Source organism: Lissotriton helveticus, chromosome 6, assembly GCF_964261635.1.
Source record: "Lissotriton helveticus chromosome 6, aLisHel1.1, whole genome shotgun sequence".
NCBI classification, from domain to species: Eukaryota; Metazoa; Chordata; class Amphibia; order Caudata; family Salamandridae; genus Lissotriton; species Lissotriton helveticus.
In genome coordinates this window covers 297,329,914-297,351,946 of record NC_136067.1, presented here as the reverse complement: position 1 = coordinate 297,351,946, position 22,033 = coordinate 297,329,914, and the positions used below count along the sequence as shown (strand labels likewise).

The following is a 22,033-nucleotide window of genomic DNA, read 5'->3' as shown; positions in this document are numbered from 1 at the left end:
TGACAGGTGTCAGTCCAGTTCGCTTTCTTGGGCTGCTTCCTGGAAGTCAGCTCAGTCAAGGGTGCAACAATTTTGCCATCCCTCTTAACAAACCTGTAGTACCCTGTGCGTCCTAAAAAGGTGCTCACCTGTGTCTGGGTCTTGGGGGGGGGTTCCCATGCCAAGATGGTATTAATCTTGGGTTGTTGGTGCGCCACCTGGCCGCTACCCATCTGGTGCCCCCAATTACACCACGGAACCCTGCCTTATCTGACACTTACTCACCTTGATCGTGAGGCCTGCTTTTCGCAGTGCCATCAACACTTCCCAGTGGTGGTGCAGATGTTCTTCCCAACTGGCCCTGAACACTGCAATGTAACCCAGGTAGGCGGCACTGAAATTCTCCAGTCCAGCCAACACCTGGTTGACCAACCGGTAGCAGGGGCATTCTTTATTCCAAAGGGCATAACCCGGAATTGGTAGTGCCCATGTGGTGTGAAGAATGCTGACCTCTCCTTGGCCCCATCAGTCAAGGCGATCTGCCAGTACCCAGACGTCAAATCAAACGTACTGAGGTACCGTGCAGCCCATAACCGATCAATGAGCTCATCAGCTCTGGGGATGGGGTGCACCTCGGTCCTGGTGACTGAATTGAGTCCTCAGTGGTCCACAAAGAACCGGAGTTCGGGTGTGGCACCAGGTGCGTAACACTTTGGAACCAAGACCACTGGACTGGGCCACGGGCTGTTAGAGGACTCAATCACCCCTAAGGCAAACATCTTGGAGACCTCCTCCTTGATGTACGCCCTGACCCTGTCAGTCACTCTTTAAGCCACATCATGGACACACCACTCAATGACACCAGGAACTAGGGCAAACAAATCAGGGAATTGTCCCAAAAGTTGGCGACAATCTTGCTGCTGTTCAGGGGTCAGTGTGGCAGAGAGGCTGACACCATCCACTGACCCATCTTGCTCTGTTGCAGACAGGAGGTGAGGAAGAGGCTCGGTCTCCTCCTCCATTCCATCATCTGTTGCTAGGAGCATGCCCACCTCGGACCTTTTTAAGTGGGGCTTCAGGCGGTTAACATGCAGGACCCGTAAAGGGTTCCTAGAAGACCGTAAGTTCACCAGGTAGGTGACATCACTCTTGAGCTCCACCACCTCAAATGGTCCAGTCCACCTGTCCTGGGGCGCACAGGGCTCTACAGGGGCCATAACTCAAACTTTCTGACCAGGCTGCAGCTCAATCCGAGTGGCATTCTGATCATACCACCGCTTCATCTCTTCCTGGCTGACTTCCAGATTCGCCTGAGCGAGCTGTCAGAAGCGCCGAGTCTGGATCCTGAAGGCCAGCATGTAACTGTATACAACTGACTGCTGTCACACTAGCCCCGGTGTCTCTTTGTGCTTCCACCCTATGGCCTTTGATGGTCACCCACTGCCTGTATTTGTTAGTGTTATCACCCACCTTGGGCACCCATCTCCTCCCCTCCCAGGGCTATACTTGCCATCTGATGGGGTGGCCATCTGATGGGGTGGTGCACGGGGGCACATACTGACCCTTTTGGGGACACTGGGGATCATACTAACGGTGTCCCACTTGCTTACACTGAAAGCATGTAGCAGGCCCCCTGTGAACAGGTTTACCTGTTGGGGCTCTTACTTTTTCTCAGGAGGAAGCTGGGACCCCTTCCCTTGGGAATTACTTTGGGGCCCTTTCTGGAACTCCCTCTGTTTACCCATGTCCCCCTCACTTTTCTGCTGGGGACCCTGCCCACCTTTGGCGAAGTCTCCCACGTGACCCTTCTGGACCCGGGTGCTAACCCAGCGGTCCGCCTCCTCAACAAGCTTCCTTGGGTTAGTTAACTTGCTATCAATAAGGTGCTGGCGAAGCTCTGGAAAACAATTAGCAGACAAGTGCTCCCATGCAAACAAATCATATAGCGCTTCAAAAGTATCCACTTTGCTACCCTTCACCCAACCGTCCATAGCTCTGCAAAAGAAAGATACATATTATACCCAAGTGGTTGCCTCCAGCTTCTTACAATTCCTGAACCTCTGTCTATAGAGTTCTGGGGTCAAACCATTCCTTGTCATCAGGGCTTCCTTCATGTGAGCATAAGACATCTATTCTCACTGGGTAGGTCTAACAATGTATCCCTCCCTTCACTCACAGAGCGGCCCCACAACCCCGCTCCCCAATCCTTCTCAGAGATCCAATGGGCCAACATTGCTATCTCATAGGCTGCAAACCACTGCCCAATATCTTCATGCTTATGGAAATCTTTGATGACATCCTTGGAGATATATACCCTGCTGTCTGAAGGCACAGATGGTACGCGGCCACCAGAGGAATTGATTTCTAAGCCCTTTGCTTTGAGCTCTAACTCCCTCAACATTCTCTCATGTTCCAATCTCATTCTCTCTCTCGCTCCAAGGACAATCTGCTATTCTCTAGGTCCCTCTGACCCTCCATCTTGAGCTTGACCATCTCCATTCTGTGCACCCTATTTCTATTCCTCTCTACTAGCTCTCTGGAGGACAGGCCTTTGGAAGAGATGCTACTGCCAGGCGGGGACGGTGCCCCTTCCCTAGCTGCAAACACTGGCCTATCCAGCTGCCCATCTGCATCCCCAGCTGGCTCCACCACCAGCTCTGGGGCATTTCTTGCCTCCACCCAGGCCCTCAGCGCCTTTTGGTACTCATCCTTTTTGGAAATACCTTGGGTAGCAACTTTTACATTTTCTGCAGAGGTGCTTGAGCGGTTTCAAATTGTAGGTTTCCAACCTCTCTTCCTCAAAATCACTTATGCCTCATAGGTTCCTCAGGACCCATAATCATGCCTTTCAGGGTTCGGTTGAATCTCTCAACCAACCCATTTCCTTGGGGGAGGTAAGAAGTGGTAAACTTGTAAGTTACCCCACACTCCTTCCACAGGGACTTTATATACTTGGAAATGAAGTTGGTCCCCTGGTCAGACACTACCTCTCTAGGGAATCCCACTCAGGAGAAAATTCCCATCAGTGCTCATCCCACCACGGGGGCCGTCACTGTCCTCAGAGGTATGGCTTCCAGGTACCAGATACGATTCAGAAAAGGGGGTGGTGATGAACAGAGTGTCTGAATTAAGCAGACCACTCTTACCCAGTCCAAAGATCAGGGCTTGATCCATCACCGTTATTTAGCTCACTGCCCCATCCCAGCTCAGAACCTGGCTATATGCAAATTAGTCTGTCCCTGGCCCAGTGCATCATGGGAACAGGGCAGACCAAACTACCAAGCCAATTCTTCACCAGAAAGGAGACAAGCTACCGGGGACCGGTTTCTGGCATTTCAGCCTCGTCCCCCCGGCTTGCTTGAATCCTGATGGAGCAGTGAGCAAGGGACTCATGTCTGAGTATACCCTGCCACACCTATAGTGGCCAAAAACGATTCAGAAAAGGGGGTGGTGATGAACAGAGTGTCTGAATTAAGCAGACCACTCTTACCCAGTCCAAAGATCAGGGCTTGATCCATCACCCTTGTTTAGGTACCAGATGGCATGGTCTACCAAGACCAGGATGAACCTGTTGCCCATGGCTGTCTTGGGGTCCAGTGGCCCCACAATGTCAATACCCACCCGCTCAAATGGGGTGCTGACCACTTGGAATGGCTATAGAAGAGCCTTCTGCTTCCTCCCACTCTTTCCACTTGCCTGGCAAGTCTGACATGTCCTGCAATGAGTGTCTGAACCCTTGCGCATTTGGGGCCAATGAAAGTGGGAGACAAGCCACTCAAAGGTCTTGTCCTGCCCCAAATGTCCTGCCAATGGCACATCATGAGCCAGCCCCAGTAGGAAGGCTCTGAAGCGCTGGGGTACCACCAGAACACGGGCTGACCCGGGCTCAGCATCCTTAGGCTCACTATACAGGAGACCGTTCTCCTGATAGATCCAATGTGATCCAGACTGATCACCTGCTGCCTGGCTTGCAGCCTGTTGCCGCAAACCCATGAGAGAGAGGCATTCTCTCTGCTCCTGGCAGAATTCTTCCTTGGAGCAGAAACAAGCATCCTGGGACCGGTTTCGGATTCATAATCCTCATCAGCCAGGCTATCTTGAATCCAGTGGCCAAGCGAGCAAGGGACTCACGTCTGAGCATACCCTGCCAACTTAGGGCGAACAAAGCGATACAAAAGGGGATGATGGACGGAGCGTTCATCACCACCTCCTTATGTACCGCTTTGTTCGCCATAAGTTGGCAGGGTATGCTCAGACGTGAGTCCCTTGCTCACTTTGCCACTGGATTCAAGCAAGCCGGGCTGAAGACGGCTGAAATGCCAGAAACCGGTCCTCGGAAGCTTGTTTCCGGTCCAGGGAAGGCATGGTTTGGCAGTTCGGGCTGGACTGTTCCCATGAGGCACAGGGTCAGACTGATTTGCATATGGCCATGTCTGAACTGGGGTGGCTGAGTGGGCTAAAGAACGGTGATGGATTAAACCCAGATCAGTTGACTGGGTGTGAGTGTTTGATTGGTTCAGATGCTCTGTTCATCACCACCTCCTTTTGTACCGCTTTTCCAAATTGGCAGCACTTAGGGTCATTCGCCTTATGACCCAGGTCCCCACATTTGTAACATTTCACGGGTCCCCCTGGAACAGGATTACCTGTCAGGCCCCTTGCTTTCTCTCAGGGGGAGGCTGGGAACCTTTCCATAAGTTCCCCTGGGAATTACTTTGGGGCCCTTATGGAACTCCTTCTGTTTACCCTTGTGCCCCCCCCACTCTTCTGCTGGGTACCCTGTCCACCTTTGGCTGAGTCTCCCATGTGACCCTTGTGGACCCGGGTGCTCACCCAGCAGTCCGCCTCCTCAGCAAGCTTCCTAGGGTTAGTCAGCCTGCGATAAATCAGGTGCTGGCGCAGCTCTGGAAAACAATTACTGGACAAGTGCTCCCATGTAATTAAATCAAAGAGACCTTGAAAATCATTAACTTTGCGGCCCTTCACCCAACCATCCAATGCGATGCAAAAGAAAGTGACATATTCCACCCAGGTACTGCTCTCTATCTTCTTGCAATTCCTGAACCTCTGCCTATACAGTTCAGGGGTTAAACCATACCTGGACATTAATGCATCCTTCATGTGGCTAAAAGAATTATAGACTTCAGAAGGTAAGTCTAACAGTGTGTCCCGCCCCTCACTAAGGAACCGCCCCCACAACCCAGCTCCCCAATCTCTCCCAGGGACCCGGTCGGAAGACATGGCTGCCTCATGGGCTCTGAACTACAGCCCAATATGATCATTCTTATAAAATTACTTCACCACATCCTTAGGAATATACACTCTAGCTTCCACAGGCACTGACGATGTGCTGTCACCAAAGGGAGTAATCTCTAAGCTCTTGGCCTTCAATTCCAACACCCTCAAAACCTTGCCATGTTCAGACTGCAATTTCTTTGCTTCCAGTGCTAACTTCCTAGTTTGCATTTCTAATTCCAACTGCCCATTTATCTTGAGCTTTGTCAGCTCCATCTCATGCCTCCTACATCTCTCTCTGTCCTTCAGCTCCTCTGGAGACAGACTCTTGGCAGAAACACTGCTACCTACGGGGGAAGGTGCTCTTCTTCCTCCTGGACCCAATGGCCCTTCCAGCTGCATATCTGCATTCTCACCTCAATTCTCATTCTCAGGGGTATTTGTTGCTTCTACCTTGGCCTTGGCCTTGTAGAACTCTTCCTTCTTGGTGAGCCCAATAATGGAAACATTGAATCTCTTGCAGAAGTGCTTAAGCTGTTTTACTTTATAGCTTTCTAGTTTCTCCTCTTCCCAATTAAGATCAACAGAGGCTATGGATTCTGCTCTCTAAATGATGGTTAAACTAGGCACTCTTAGCATAGACGCCCAGCGAAGCCCAAAACAAGCAGATTCAAACCTTGGACCAACATTAAAGAACCAACATGGCTGTCAATCCAAAGTAGCTCAGTCGGAAGAACAGGAAATAACTGAAAATAAAATAAATGAACATGAATCATCATCATTAAAGTATTCTTTTCTGTATCCTTTATCAACCATCGATCCAGGATTAACAACCTCTCCAGCAGTCCTTTCGGCACCTCACAAACTCTTTGAAACATTCGCACCACAGCACACTCAGCTGCCTATTTATGGAGACTTACCTAACTGTAATGGCGACATGACCTTTTTAGGCTCCCAAGAGTGGGAGGAACTAGTCGCCTCATACAATCATGATTACAAACCGGCAAAAACCGCTCCCTTAGAAAGAGGTCATCCAAACAAAAACTTAATCTGGGAATCGATACTAAGTACAATGCAATATTCAACTGCGGCCTTACAATACCAGTCACACAAAATGGATCTCCAGCTGACAGTCCTCCAAACTTTAGACGACTTTACCTCGGGGATCGATAGGAAATTAGCCGACTTGAATGGTTTAATAAAGAGAGGGCAGGAAGCAACTTACAGCGTACAGCAAAGGCAACAAGAATGTTCCTGTGCCCCAATAGTGGACAAACTACTAACTCTTCCGACAATAATAAGTGACCTACTGACTGTTCTGAAAAAAACTGTTGCTAATCAGAAAACTTTAGGTAACGACACCTCCATAGAGGAGAAAACAGCGTCGGTTCCATTTCACATGAATGCGTCACCTTCAAATAGTGCACCATCAACAGAAGGTGGCGGATGCCTGCAGAATAGCAAGTCAAAATCCTTGGTTGAATCCACTTCTGTAGCAAAAATTGGGCGCAAGCAAAAAAGGAAGAAAGAGGAGAGTGCATCTCCAGTTTTCTCACTCAGTTGTCCCGATTACACCAGACCACACAAGCAAGGGAATACCAAACGCACCAGCACTAATTCCTCCAGTACCAGCTACAACGGAAGTTAGAAAAGAGGCACAGCAAAGAAGCCCAAGTTCCACAGCCAGTGGCACTAATAACCTGCAAGGCAAACAAGAACCAACCAGGAGATTACTTGAAATTAACCTTACACCAACCGCCTCTATCAATGAAAGCAATTCGGAAAAAATCTGCCTCATTAAAGAACCATTTAAAACACCATTAAAAAGAAAGCCTCTAATTGAGGGGACATTAGCCACAAGGAGGACCCAGGGTATAACCCTTCAGGAGAATTATAAAGAGTTAATGTTTACGTCGAGTCAAGCCATCGAGCAAGTACCAATTAAGCAAGAAACAACTCAGTCTCCATCTGTTCAACCTGTATCTACTCACAACAATACTAACCAGGAAACCAACATGACCAACGACTCTACAGGTACATTTAACAGTAAAATACACATTTATGCCCCAAACAAGAGATGTTCTGCTTATACAGCAATTCATTGTGATAAAACATCTCTTTACAACCCACAGCCGTTAAAAGTGGTAGAGTTTGACACCATTATATTACTCCCACAATATAAATCGCGAAGTCGTATAGACATATTAAATAGACAAAACGTGCTACTGCTCTTACACTCTATCCCAACTTTAATTGACATCACATTGTCAGACTTGTTGTCAATTGAATTCTTACCAAACAACAATAGCCACAATTTAGAAGCTACCAGAACTAGATGGATAAATTCAGGAGGTTGCAGGCAGAATCTTACAGGATGTAGACTGAATTCAAAATTGGGGGATAATCATGAAACCAGTCCCAAAACCATTATATCCAACACCTTTCCTAAACAATGACATAAACAACTCAAGCTTGACGACACTCTCAGTCCTGAAAGGAGCACGGAGTAGAACTCCAGGCACAAAGATTGAGGCGAATCTGGCAATAGCAGTGTTACCAGCAGAGATTCAACATACATTATCACAATCCTCAATTAACAACAATTGGTCGGGCATACAGCATGTAATTACATCAGCGCGCACAAATTGACAAGAGTTGGCTGTAAAACATCCATCCCAAACTGAGCGCGACGGCCTTAAAATATGTGTCTGGAATATTAATGACTTCGCTTCCAAAACAAGCGACCAAGTTTCTAAACTACCTGAAATCTTTTGATATAATCCTGCTCCAGGAAACTTGGGAACATCGGTCCTTTGAACTGCAGGGCTACATCTCTCATCTACTTCCGGCAACAAAGGGGTCTGTTTTTGGCCATCGTTCGGGCGGCTTATTGCTCTTAACCTCTATAACAGAAATAGGTAAGACCGATTTAAAGAATATTCAATTATCACCTCCGATTTGCATTCAGGCCATAAAAATATCGCTTAAGATTAACCAGTGCCCAGAGGAAGTAATAATAATAATAAACATCTATGTCCTTCCAAAACAAAAGTTACAAGCAGCAAAGGAGTTGTCAACTGAGTTAAAAAGATTGATGGACGAGGATGCAACAGGTCACATCATCCTTGCTGGTGATTTCAACATGCATCTTTTAGGTAACACTCAAGACGACGATCCAATCCAGGATCTATCTGCAGCGTGGGGTATCCCAACGCAAGCCCGACTCACAGTCACCAACCGTGCGCGAAGTGCGAAATACCTGCTTCAGGAGTTGGAGTACTTGAATATGAGAGCCATAAATGGCCGCTTTAAGGACGATACTCCACCAGCTGCTACGTACCCTTCAGCCATAGCACAGCTGCTACGTACCATTCAGCCATAGCGTCGTCCCACCTAGACTATATCTTCACAACTCTAACACTATACAATCATATTGCCACCTTCGAGATCGGCAATAATGATCTCAGGGACCATATGCCACAAGATCTAAGTGTTAAAGCAAGCTCAAGCCAGACACTGCCCGTCAGTAAAACAATTGTGCAAACTGAAACCATCAATCTCAAAAGGATAAGGTGCAATTCCGCAAACATAGAGGAAATAACATCCATCGCCAAAGACCTGTGCAAACAAGAGGGGGAGGCGGCAGCGGAGCCTTATGAATGCTGGGGCAATTTTGTCAAGTCACTTGGAGAAACATTTTTAAGCAGACAAGGTTTAAAACGGAGGAATGCTTTATATATTCCTAGCAAAATGGAAAAAAGTCCAGTATCCACAAAATTGAAGCAACTTATAAATCACACACTAAAACAACTCCGCAAATTTCCACACAACTTGTTACTGAAAAGTTCCCTCCGCGAAGGCAAAAAATCATTAAATAAGAGGAGATGGGAAACTAGAAGAGCAAAGAACTGCGAAATATGGGTGAAACTTCTCCAAGATGCAAAACAGAAAAACAGCGCCAAATTTTGGCAAACAGTCAATAAATTACAGAGACCGAACCATCTTGGCATCAACTCTAACATCATAGAAGCGGTCTGGAATGAATATCTATTTAATCACTTCAATGACTCAAACCAAAAATTAAACACTGTTTCCATCTACCAAGGCAACACTAGTACAATCAAACCAAAGAAAGAAGCAACTACTCATCATTGCTCCAGCAAAGAGAACATTAGTAACTCTTGGCCGTGGCAGCGGGAGAAGGACTTCTCAGAAAACAATTGCCTACCCATCGAAGCAAAAGACCATAACAGCCCTGCTGCACTGGCCATAGAAAAGCAAATAGCTAAAGGCAGACGGGAGGGAGCTCCCGGCCCCAACGTCATTCCACCAATGCTGTTCAAACAAGAACCTGACTTCTGGAGCAACGCACTGGTACCAGTTTTCATTCATTAAGAACTCCCATGCTTCCAGAATCATGGAGAGGCTCCATTATCAGCCCAATATATAAGCAAGGCGAGAGGTCTATTCCAAACAATTAACGGCTGATAGCCCTTATAGACACTGAGGCTAAATATTACACAGGGATATTTTGGAAGAAATAGGCTATTGGGCCTCAGAGAATAAAATTATCCCTGCAACACAAACAGGACTCTGTCAAGGCCAAGGAACAACAACTAACATCATGGCCTTAACCATGCTCATGGACGCCGCAAAAGAGGGCAAATACCCCCTGTATCTCTTCTTTATAGATTACATAGCTGCGTTCGGCCACGTTGATCGCTCAAAGCTCTGGCATAAGCTGGCCAGTTGGGGGGATACCAACTTCTCTTTTAGATCAACTTAGGTACCTGTATACCAACACGTGGATCAGAATAAAACTAGGTGGCTGAACGCACCTTTCAAGCAGAATTTCCACAACTAAGGGTCTAAAACAGGGGTGCGTCCTAGCCCCACTGTTGTTTAACCTCTTCCTAGCAGACTTACCAGGGGAACTGGACAGCTGTTCATCTCATGCCCCGAAGTTGGGAGGTATGACACTGACAAACTTGTTATACGCTGATGATCTAGTCCTGATCAGTCAGACGCCAATTGGTCTTCAACATCTTCTGGACGTGGCTAGCAATTTTTCGAACGGAACGCCTTAAACATAAATCTTACTAAAATTAAAGTTATGGCAGTAAACTGCCACAAGAAGACAAGACCAAGTTGGTACCTTGATGGGAAACTTTTACATCAAGTAACAAGCTACAAGTATCTGGGGATACTTTTAGATCAAAACAATTCCTTCAAGCCGCAGCTGGAATCATTATGAAGGAACGATCACTTATGCTAGTGAGCCAATGAGAGGAAGAGATGTAGCAATCTTAAATGGCATAATAGCAACCTCTTACCGAGTGTTGGACCTGGGCCTCTTGGCAGGGTCATCCCTAAACTTTTTGCCTTCCTCCAATACTCTCTCTGACCTGTTTTTGTTGGTTTAATGACTCTGGGCACTTTACCACTGCTGACCAGTGCTAAAGTGCATATGCTCTCCCTGTTGTAAAGTGTAGATGTGACTGATGTCCATGATTGGTTAATTGGATTTACTGTTAGTCCCCAGTAAAGTGCACCAGGAGTGCCAGGGCTTGTAAATGCCAATACTGCTAGTGGGCCTGCAGCGCTGGTTGCGCCACCCACAGAAGCAGCCTTAAAATGTGTCTAGGGTCTGCCACTGCAGAACCTGCGTGCAGTCTGGTACTGTCATGCTGGCTGGGCAAGTGCACACACTTGCCAGCCCCTAAACCTTCCCTTAACTTCATGTTAGTCACCCCTATGGTAGGCCTGAGGGCAGGGTGCATTGTAAGTATAAGGTAGAACATGCCCTGATGTGTGTGGCATGTTCCAATAGTGACTTACTGCCAAATTCGTTTTTCACTATTGTAAGGCTACCAGTTCCCCTCTAGGCCAGATGGGCTGCTGGAATTATTACACTCTATAATCCCAGCAGGCTCAGGGAACATGGTAGAAATTAATGTTTAGTATGCCTGAACTCAGAATAATAAAATACTTCTTTTAGTAAAGTTTATTTTAATATCCTGGGTTTGCAAATGCTACTTTTAGAAAGTTAGCATTTGCTGGCCTAACCATTTCAGCCCGCCTCTGCTTGGATGTGGATCTGACTGTCTGGTGTGTGTGAGTGACAGGGCTGGGAGTTGACAGGTAGTGAATAGCAGGATGACACCTTAGTGGGTGGTGGGAGTTTCCCCTGAATGATGCATCAGGCTGCGCTCTGCCTCCACAATGCTGGCTCCGCCCTCCTGGGGAGCGACTGATGACTCAGCCTGCACCTGGCCCAGGAAGGACCGAAGCTTGTCAACAAAGTGCTCAGGCTGCCCCTGTCCTCACAATGCCGGCTCCGCCCCCCTGGGGAGCGGCTGATGTGCCTGCCCTCACACTGCATGCAGAAGCCAGAAGTACCCACAACAAGTGCTCAGAGACTGGAGCAGTTATGCAGAGGCCCCCCTGGCGTGCTAGAACAAAAGAAACTGGGTATAAAAGTAGGAGCCCTGCTCCTTGTAAATTAGATCCTGTTTGCGCTACAGAAGAAACTCTGCCCGAAGAGAAGGACCTGGAAGGACTACAAGGAGGAGTGCTGTCTCTGGCCTGTGTCTGGTGCCTTGCTGCCAAAGGAGAGGAAAAGAAGAGACTACAAGAGACTTTTGCTTTTATTTGAACTTTGTGCCAAACTCTGCTAAGAGATCTCCAAGGGCTTGCTGTGGAACTTGCCCCCTGACCAGCGCCCCAGGAACAGTGGGCGCTACCCCCTGACAGAGGAACCACTGCGGGACGCTGTTTTCCCTTTGCAAGCCTCTCCAGGAAAAGCGGAGCGCGCTGTGATCATCGCGCTCTTCAGCAACGCTCTGGGTGCTGCCATCACTCTGAGCACCGTGACTGCCGCCTGCCAGGCCCAGAAGCATCGTAAAGATTAGCCCAGCTGATCTGAGCACCGTGACTGGCCCCGAGCCGCAGCTCGCAACGTGAAGAAAGGCCGTGCCCGGTGCCTGCTTGCACCCCTCGTGTCTGGTGCCCCTGAACGCGCCGTCGCTGTCCGAGATACAGCTACTGCGTGGGGTGCCTGACCGTCGCCTGGATTGCCAGAGGCCTGCGCTGAGGATCTCTGCCCTCTGCGTGTGCCCCCCTTTGTGAGAAAACCCCGAGGCGCTTCTCCAGCGCGACCCGGCCCGCGCCGCAACGCCAACCCCCGAGCCAGAGCCGAGCCGCCGCTCGCCCTAATATCGGAAGGAAGACAACGCGACGCGGACTACCGCGCTGACCTGCGCCCAGCTACTTCACCAGAAAGGTACTGTTTCCCGCCCTCTGCAGCGCCCAGCCCTCGGAGCCGCGTGTGGAGCGCTCCCAGGGCCCCCGCTCTCTCCCCCCGTCAGCCGCGCACAGCCGTGCAGCTCGCACGGAGAGGCAGACGCTGACTCACCGGCCGCCGCTCCCGCTTAAAACGTGAGATCGGGCAGACCGGGCCCGCTTTTTCCACGGGGAAGAGCCCAGGGGCGCAGAGAGGCCCGCGGACAGCCCGGGGTAACCCTGGCTGATTAGCAGGACAAGGGAAAGTACAGTGAAGAGCCTGAACCCCCCTTTCTTTGGAAAGACAAGTAAAAAGAACTTAACAAGAACTGTGGCCTATATCTTTAAGAGTAACTGGAACCTGCATTTTCAAAGTAATCCAAGACTGTATTTACAAGCCTGCTTTTGAACAATATATAAAGAGATATATTTTTACAAATACAGTTTGGTGTCATTGTGTGGTGGGTTGGTGGTGAAGGGTGTGATACTGCAAGTGTTTAACCCTATGTGCCCCAGAGATTAGCCTAGACTGCTTGCGCCACACTACCTAGAGGGTAAGCAGAGGTTGTTCTTGAAGGTAACCCTCAGCCCTGACGTGGAAGAGAGAGGCCCTGCTTGTCGCCAGTGCTGCACTGCGCCAACCAGAGACTCCCCCTTCCTACACCGAGCAATATTTCAGCTCCCTAAATATGTTTCCCCGCCCCAAATATGGTTGGAATTTGGACTGCAAAACCAAGAGGCAGAGAGAATGGGAGCCTATGTAAAATGCTGGCATGAAAACAGAGCTGCAGAAAATGGTACCCTAAATAACCATCTCTGGAAAGAACTAAAACGAACGGGGAAATCATCAGCGAACAAATACCTTCTGGATTCCATCAAAGCTCTAGGTCTGACAGTCCTTTGGAAAACTTCAACAACTCACTGTATATTCAAAAAACTAGTTACAAAGTCAACAAGACTTAAATCTATTGTAGAGGACAAGGAAGCAATATCAAAACGGGCCCATGGATGGGTTGTGCTCAACAACTACGAAACTGGTAACCCTCAATCTAAGCGCAGGAATAAAGATAACAACTAAAGAAAAATTTCTGAAACTTCGTTTGGGAGTTGGCTCAATCAGCCCATTTTTACCACCATGGGAACGTAGAGGAGGAGACCAGCAATGCAAGCTATGTGCTTGTGGAGTCGAGAACCTTATTCACATCATTTGTATCTATGACAAGTTAAAAGACCTAAGGAAAACCTTTCTAAAACCATCCTTTAACCAACACGGTATCAGGTCCTGCAGACAGGCGGTAATCTTGTGCTTCAATCCAACCCTAGCACAGTTGAACTGCCGCCTTATAAAATTCCTTGATCTCACTGAACAGAGACTAAAAAAACATATCTCAACTGCCCTTGCACAATCACTGTATGATGGTCCCAGGAATTAATCTAGTCATCTTAGAAAATTACCCTTAATAACTTAAGCAGAACTCACTGAACAGAGACTAAAAAAATACATTGGAAAAAAACGTATCTCTACTGCCCTTGCACAATCACCGTATGATGGTCCCCAGAACTAATCTAGTCAGCTTAGAAAATTACCCTTAATACCTTAAGCAGAACATCAGGACCACTTCCCTAGTGACATCTTGAAGCTGTTTTTACTCCCTCGAACAATTTCAGTGGCGAGGGAACCCCAATGAAAAGCAGCGAATCTGAGGGCGGATTGCTCAATAACATATCCTATATGAGATAGACTTTTTAACCTGACTAAAACAGTAACCACATTTTATACGGCTTTATGTAAGATACAGTCTTGATTGTTTTAAAACTAGTTCATTTCTTTGAAATAGTTAACCATTTTAAAACTGGTCACACCTTTGTAATAGTGGATTATTGTTTTTAAAGATTATTTAATGTATGCAACGGTTTTAATTAATCACGCATAATAATAAATTACTTACTTATGCCTTCGGGCCACATCCATGCTATATAATAGCAAAAATAAATAAATAGATAAACATGGAAAGGCCACTGGCATATAATGCAAATAAAGGCAAATTCCTCTTCTGTTGCGCCCCCTCGCCTCCCTGTGACCCCTCAAAACTCGTTTGCTTTTGCAAGATGCACAGTCATCTGATGCTGGAGGCTACTCAGCACTTTGGCTAGATGCTTATCCATCCTGATGCTGCGGGTGGTCCCTCCGCTCGCAGTAATGCTGACCTGTCAGTTCTCCTCCTTCACAGACACTTCCAAATATAATTCACGCCCTCTCTATTATCTGAAGGAAGTCCTTCCATTATAGAAAACTCTGGTTTGAGTGTCTGTCATTTATTGCAGTATTATCCTTCTACCTGTGTTTGGTACTCTTTTGTAGCATGCACACATCTCTTTTCTCTTGTAACACACCGTTTGCTACCTCTTACATTTTGTTTGCTTTAGATACTTGCAAAGTGTCACTATTGCCTACGTAACGTTTGTTCTTGTGTTTGAGTGTCTGCCATTTTTTGCAGTACAATACCTCTACTTGTACTTTGTACGCTTTTGTAGCCTGCACACGTCACTTTTTCCTCCTGTAATGTACCGTTTGCTACCTCTTGTATTTTGTTTGTTCACAATTGTCACTTTTGCCTCATGTAACGTTTGCTTTTGTTATTTGTTCACTTCTAATTTTCTCCTCATGTATCATTACTGTTCCTATTGTGAAGCCCTCTGACACCTTCGGGTAAAGTCGGCGCTATATAAAAACGCATAAAATAAATTAAATAAGACATAGGTCTTCCATCAGCGGCACAACACTTAGAAACAGAAGGGCGACGTGAAGCGCCACATACAGAAGCTATTGTTTTTGCACCTAAGCTGTGTGCACAGCAGCTATTCCACTAACTGCTACTGTGGATTCCTCGGCCTCAAGTGCCACTGCAACAGGGGATTTGTGTTCTGTGCTGCTGCAGTACTCAACCATTTCCCTCGGCTGCAGCTCTGTGTGCTGATTTAACCCGCAACGGTGCTGCTTTGCCCTCGCTCCCTGTGCATCTTCCCCGAGGCAGCCGTCCGCTGCTTGTGCTGCTTCTACATCACAGATCGTCGTAGAGTAGCTCCTGCTCAGGCACTCACCTTCTTGCTCAAGTAGATGAACATCCTGCGCTTCCTCTCTGGTTCCTGTCTAGGGTGCCTGGCGTTATAGCGCTGCTTACAGAGCCTGCTTGCAGGTAACTGCCATGGCGCACTTAACTCCGCCCACCTCAATGCGTCCCTGTAACCAGGTTACTGAGGCCACCGGAAGGGATGTAGCGATCGCTACGCTTTCCGGATGTTGGGAGTTCTCAGTTGGTGGCAGTGTTTTGTATTGCGCAGGCGCATTTAAGCTACCGCCGTCTAACGGGGAAAAATAACTTCGAGTAAAGGAACATTACTACATTTGGCTGCTGTCTAAATAAAGAGCATGGCAACCCCCGTTAATAATCTATGACGTTTATTAATATTATATTACAGCACGCAGAGGAAACCATCTATAAGCATTCCGCAGTCTATTGGGTGAAAAATAAAGCGGTACCTGGTTTAAATTGTAACGTAGTCATACATGCCAACATTTCAACTTCGATAAGAGGGAGAAATATTCGCGGGCGGAAAGACCTGAATAACGCGTAACACGAAACGGGTCAGGCGTAACACAAAATAGATTGGAGGCAGTGGTGGCATTTGAAAGTTGTGGGCTGTAAACATCTGTGGGAGTGCACTGAGGCGAGCGAGCACAGTGTAATGTCCAAGACTGCCCTGCGCAGTCTAGTGTTCACGCACGTAGTCGTGCGCCAGCGCGGACGTGGTACGTGGCGTCCGCGCGTACTATAAAATAAAGGAGGCGTGGTCTCGGGGGTTAGTCCGGACCACGCGGAGAAGCAGCAAGGTGTCCGGAGTCCCTCTGTCCAGCGCAGCGTCACCGCGCTGCGCCAGCACTCACAGGGGGGCCCCACAATGGCGACGAGGGCGAAGAGTGCCCACGCTGCGTGAGGAAAGGCTATCTCGCCTGCACCGCCGGTGCGCCCAGGCGTCCCCGACCTCCTGGGACAACACGTGTGTCTGCCGAGTGCGGAGCGGCCGGCCCTGCATCTCCTCGACGGCGCAGGCTGGCCTCAGTGCTTTCTGCCTCCCAGGGGACAATTCGAGTGCTTTCAGCTCTGGCACATGATGGGAGCAGGACTTGATCTACCCGAGGTACCAGCGCCGTGCATCTGCTCAGGGCCACAGCTACTCCTATGAGCCCAGTCCTGTCAAGTGTCACGCAACTGGTGTGACACTCACGCATATCAGTGCGGTGATCCGCATCACCGCACTGAATGCATTTGTCACGCATTTTGCCAGCTGTGCCAGCGGCGCGCCAGCAGCTCTTGTGGGCCCGGGCTCTCAAGTTCAGCTTATTGCCGACTAATGTGTGCCGCCTAAAGAAACCACAGACTCACTGCAGCAGCTCTGACTGAGCTGAGCTCTCTGAGCGGCGCCGCCGCGCTACAATGTATCTCTGCTGCTAGTGCCTCTAGAGTCCGACGTCGACTCCCGTTTTCCCGTTGCCCTGGAAACTTAACCTAATGCAGATACAGTCAGCAGGGGCCGGCCGGCGCCCGGCCTGCCCGCAGTCGATACAGCCTCAGAGCTGTCAATCAACGCGGTCATGGCCATTGGCGCAACAGGGCGCCAGGATGATAAATCCGGATGTGCCGGCCTGGGATGGGCCGTCACGTCCGGAGGAAGCAGGAAGTTAAGCGGCGGGTGATTAGAGAGTGGTGCAGGCAGGCGGGCGGCGCGCATGCTGTGCACAGTCCTCGTCACTCTTAAGCATGGCCACCCGCCGCGGCCCCCTGTGCAGCCGCCCCCCCCGTACAGCAGAGTCTGCAGCGCACCTTGATCACTGTGGCAGCCGCAGGCAGCTCAGCTGAGCCGGCCGACACAGGACACCGCTCTGGCCGCCACCAGGAATCGAAAGAAAACTGCGAGGGCTCGGCGGCAGCACAGCCGCCCAGCTCAACTATCTAAGTAAGTGCCATATGGACGGCCGCCTGTGCCCTGCTAAAGAAGAACACAGCTGCAGGCTGCAGTGTTATGCGCCCGTTTTACTCCTTCCTATTCAGCAATGTCGGTGGTCAGTTGGAATTTCATTCTGCAAGGGTTTCTGATCGGGTTGGCTGTTGCAACTTCGAAGGGATTCCGGATTCTGCAAACTAACTTCGAGCTGAGTTTCGTGTGGTACGATCGGGGGCGTAGGGTTTTATTTATTGGACTATTCTTATTGTAATCGACTGTGAATCCTGTCTGCAATAGAACAAACAGAACGTTCCAAGTTTTTTAAAACGTTGGACGTGCGAATTTTGTTTATAACAGTGCCATTTTGTAAATGTTTATGTATGCATTGCGTTTTCCATCTCATAAGACCAATGCAACCCTGCTGACAGTCTGCACCAAAATGTAATGTATTTATTTTTTTCCATGTGCCCTGTTTTGCTGGCTGTGTTTTTTTTCCTTGGTTGTTTTCTTTCCTTTCGCCCCCTCTCCTGTGGGAACCTCCTTTGAACTGATAACATGCCATCGCCTTTCCCCGTCCTTCCCCTCCCCTTTCCCGTTCCCCGGGTTCGATTATTGTCAAAGTTTCTCTGAAATGTCTTGGTTCCATTCAGAGGAGCAAACGTGTCCTACAAGTTCTGCCTTGCAACAGGAAAGTTAACTGTCGAAGGAGCAAGCAGTGTCTGAGTCCCCGTGCGGGTCTATTCTCTTCATATAAATTATATACCTCATTTTTGATCTTGCTGGTTGAAACCCTCTCGCAATCGACTAAAATTCTGCTAAATATCAGCAGACAGGAAAGTCGTTAGCAGCAGCTCGCAGACCGTGATATGTGAGATGTGCTAATTGCTAGGTGATGGGGTTTGAGTGTAGGGGATGGCGGCTGTTAGGGCAGAGATAAAGTTCTGTGGAGTGCGCCTGTGCTCTTTGCTTGCCGGCTTCCCCTTTTATTTGCTGTGTTTACTTTACGGCAGCTCTTACCCCTGAGGCAGTCGATCCATTCACAGCCCCCTGACCCTGCTTGTTGTCCAAACACAGCTCCGTAGTGCTTCATTCGCTTTGTTTTATGTCTTCTGCCCAGTAACATAAACATTTGCTCTTTGCTCAAGATTTTTTTAATGAATCTGATTCCCTTAAGTCACCACAAGTGAAACTATCTCTGGCTGGCAGATCTTCGTTTATTTGAGAAGCCGAGAGGACCACGATACAGCGTGCATGCAGGCAGGGCAGGATGTGTTTTAATGAAAGACCCAGGATTACCGCACACCTGCGGCTAATAATGTGTACTCATTTGAAATTGTTTCTATGGGTCTCCGTTGTGCCCCAAATCAATCACTCCTAAAATACTTTTGTGTCAAGTAAGTGTGGTTTGTAAGTAGTTCTTGAATGACTCTTCATTTGGCTCAGAAACTGCCTAGCACCAAATTGCCTGTTGAGATTAATGTTTCCAGTGACTCTACTGAGACCCTGGCGCAGCATCATCCCATCCACAGTGCTGTTACAGTGGAGAAGGTTTTGGGCACAGGCGTGCCCGGGACTCCTTTGGTATTCAAAGAAGACAGCAACAGTGGCGAGCAAGATTTTTGGACAAAGGGGCGGAGCGCAGACAGATGTAGCATACATTTCAATGGCATCACTCGGGAACACTTGCCCCGTGTGTATGGTAGCCCGCCACACTCTTCCAGACATTGCGACTACTGCCAAAGTAAGTGCCACCAGCCTGTGTGATTTACAGAATGAAAGGCAGCGCATGGTCAGGCACAGCTGCAGCCTGCAGCCAGTGCCGGCCTGTGTTAGTACTAAGGTCACAGGTGGCACTGCGGGATTTTTTTTACTTTCGAATATCCTGCTGGCCTGAGCCCCCAGTTGCTAATTATATATATTTGTGCTCGGATTTCTTGCAGTACACCTGACAGAATGCTTGTGAACACTGCAAAGCACGGCAGTTTCACCCTCACTATTGCTTGCTTGCTTGCTTGATGGATGAATTACCCATTAGCACTTCAACTGCTGTCAGTGGAGATGTGCTACGAATAACATTTGCTAGACTATAGTAACTACGAAAGAGTAATTGTATTGGTATAATGTGTGCCTGATGTGAAGTGCCCTTACACCCTACATTGGTATGAGCATAGCAATAAAGCAAATGAACTGTTGGTGAGAGAGGGGCCAAAAGATGTTAGAGTGCTTTAGAAATTAAATAGATTATATACACAACATATAAATGATTGGTACTACACGATGGTGTTGGGCCATATATGACAGACAAAGAGCATTACAGTAGAAATAGAGCAGTCACCAATAGTGAGTAAAAGCAAAGCCATAGGTCAATTGCAGCAGTTTTAAGATCTTCTTGGAGTTTCTCATTGCTCAAATGTGTGTAATTTCTCTGATATTTATATATGGTTCCCTCGTTTTCATTGCTTGATTTAGCTCGCGCGAAAGTGTCACTCATAGTCATTAAAATGTCACTCATAATTTCACTGAAATATGAAAATGTCACACTTGGGCAATCTGAAACCTTGGCAGCTATGTGAGCCCCTCCCCCGCGCAATCCCAAGCAGTGCAGCCAGGGCTCCAGCATACTGCCCTCTTCTGGCCACTGAATTGACTTCTCACCTGGCATTACTCACCTGGCTCGAGATCCGCGGCTAGGAGGCAGAGGATTCACACAACCCTCGCCCCACGTGCCAGTGAAGCGGAGGCTAGTCACACTGCGTCATCATGGCGTCCATCCCCCCAATCGAGCCTTTTGTTGTTGACGGGGCCCCAGCATCCCTGGCCCCTCGCTGGAAAGACTGGGTTGAGAGGCTCCAGTTCTACTTTGAAGGAGCGGGAACGGGGCGCGACCGACGCAGGGCGCTCCTATTGCACCTGGGAGGAAAAGATATCTACAGGATATACAAAACCCTGGTAGAGGCCACCCCTCGAACATATGCCACGCTCCTCAACGCGCTCAATGCCCATTTTGAGCCGATGCAGAGTAAGGACTACGAGCGCTTCATCTTCAGGCAAGCGCGTCAAGAAGCGGATGAATCCCTCGATGCCTTCCATGGTCGCCTGAAGGAACTCGCGAGCACGTGCGGATTCCAGGATGAACAAGAAGAAATCCGCGGCCAGATTATCCAGAACTGCTACTCCTCTGACCTGAGGGTAAAGATCCTCCAGGAGGACGGCAAGCCCCTGGCCGACATTCTAAAGCTAGGCCGTTCAAAGGAATTATCCCACGCAAGGGCGTCGCATATGGAGGCAGCGCTTCACAGACCAGCAAAGGCAGAGCAAGTTCACGTGGCAGAGCACGTCAACGTGGTGAGACCGAAGCAACGCCCGGCGGGGAGAGGAAGAACGCCAGAACGCCGGAAAGAGTGCGGATATTGCGGGGGCGCACCACATAGAGCACAAGACTGCCCGGCACGGGGGAGGAAGTGCGGGTCATGCGGGCGCATGAACCATTTCGCATCGGTGTGCAGATCATCTAAACCCAAACCTGAAGCCGCCCATGCCATAAGGGAAGACCCTGAGAGCGAAGATATGGACGATGACGCTCACAACTATCCGGTGCACTATGTGTTCGCCATAGATCAGCCTTTGAGGAAAAAACGGCGACTCCCAAAGTGCAGGATAAAGGTACTAAACCAAGAAGTGAGAGCGACCATTGACACAGGGGCCTCGATAGAGCTGATGGCGGCAAACGTCTACAACCAACTGCGAGACAAACCACTCCTGAAACCAGCCAAGATCAGAGTCTTCGCCTATGGACAAAAGACACCAATACCGTTAATAGGGTGCTTCCAGACAGACATACAGCACCAAGAACTGAGGACGCCAGCCACCATCTACGTGACCAAAGAAGGTAGCGGAATGCTCCTGAGTGGCCAAGCAGCTGAAGACCTACACCTCATCTCGTTTGCCATGGCCGTCTGGGAAGAAGAGCTAGACACAATCCTGGAAGAATTCGAAGACACATTCAAAGGTATTGGATGCCTCCGAGGCAAAGAAGTCTCTCTACACATTGACAAATCCATACAGCCAGTAGCCCTCCGTCATCGACGGATAGCATTTCACCTAAGAAAGAAAGTGGAACAGGAGCTGGAGACCCTTGAAAAACAGGGGATAATCGAGAAGGTCAGTGGGCCCACCCCCTGGGTGTCGCCGATTGTGGTAGCGCGGAAGCCCAAACAACCAGGACAGGTCCGCATCTGCGTCGACATGCGCCTCCCCAACGCAGCGGTGAAGAGAGAAAGACACCTGACGCCTACCATAGACGACATTCTAGGAGAGTTAAACGGAGCGAAGTGGTTCTCCAAGATGGACCTGAGATCAGGATACCACCAGCTACCTCTGCACCCGGACTCCAGGTACATCACCACTTTCTCCACTCACGTTGGCCTCCGGCGCTATCGGCGACTCAATTTTGGAATATCAAGCGCTGCAGAGGTCTTCCAAAACACGATTCGAGAAGTATTGAGTGGGATCACAGGCGTCCTAAATGTCAGCG

General features: G+C 48.8%; 1 protein-coding gene across 1 annotated transcript in view; it reads right to left on the bottom strand.

The window, feature by feature from the left end:
* The window catches only part of WDR35 (WD repeat domain 35), a 501,592-nt gene extending 485,842 nt beyond the window's left edge, over positions 1–15,750 (bottom strand). Inside the window, exon 1 of the mRNA XM_078647744.1 lies at positions 15,598–15,750. Coding sequence (XP_078503870.1) covers positions 15,598–15,621 — 24 coding nt within the window. The 5' untranslated portion in view covers positions 15,622–15,750. The remainder of the gene's footprint in view (positions 1–15,597) is intronic.
* Positions 15,751–22,033: the final 6,283 nt, after the last annotated feature.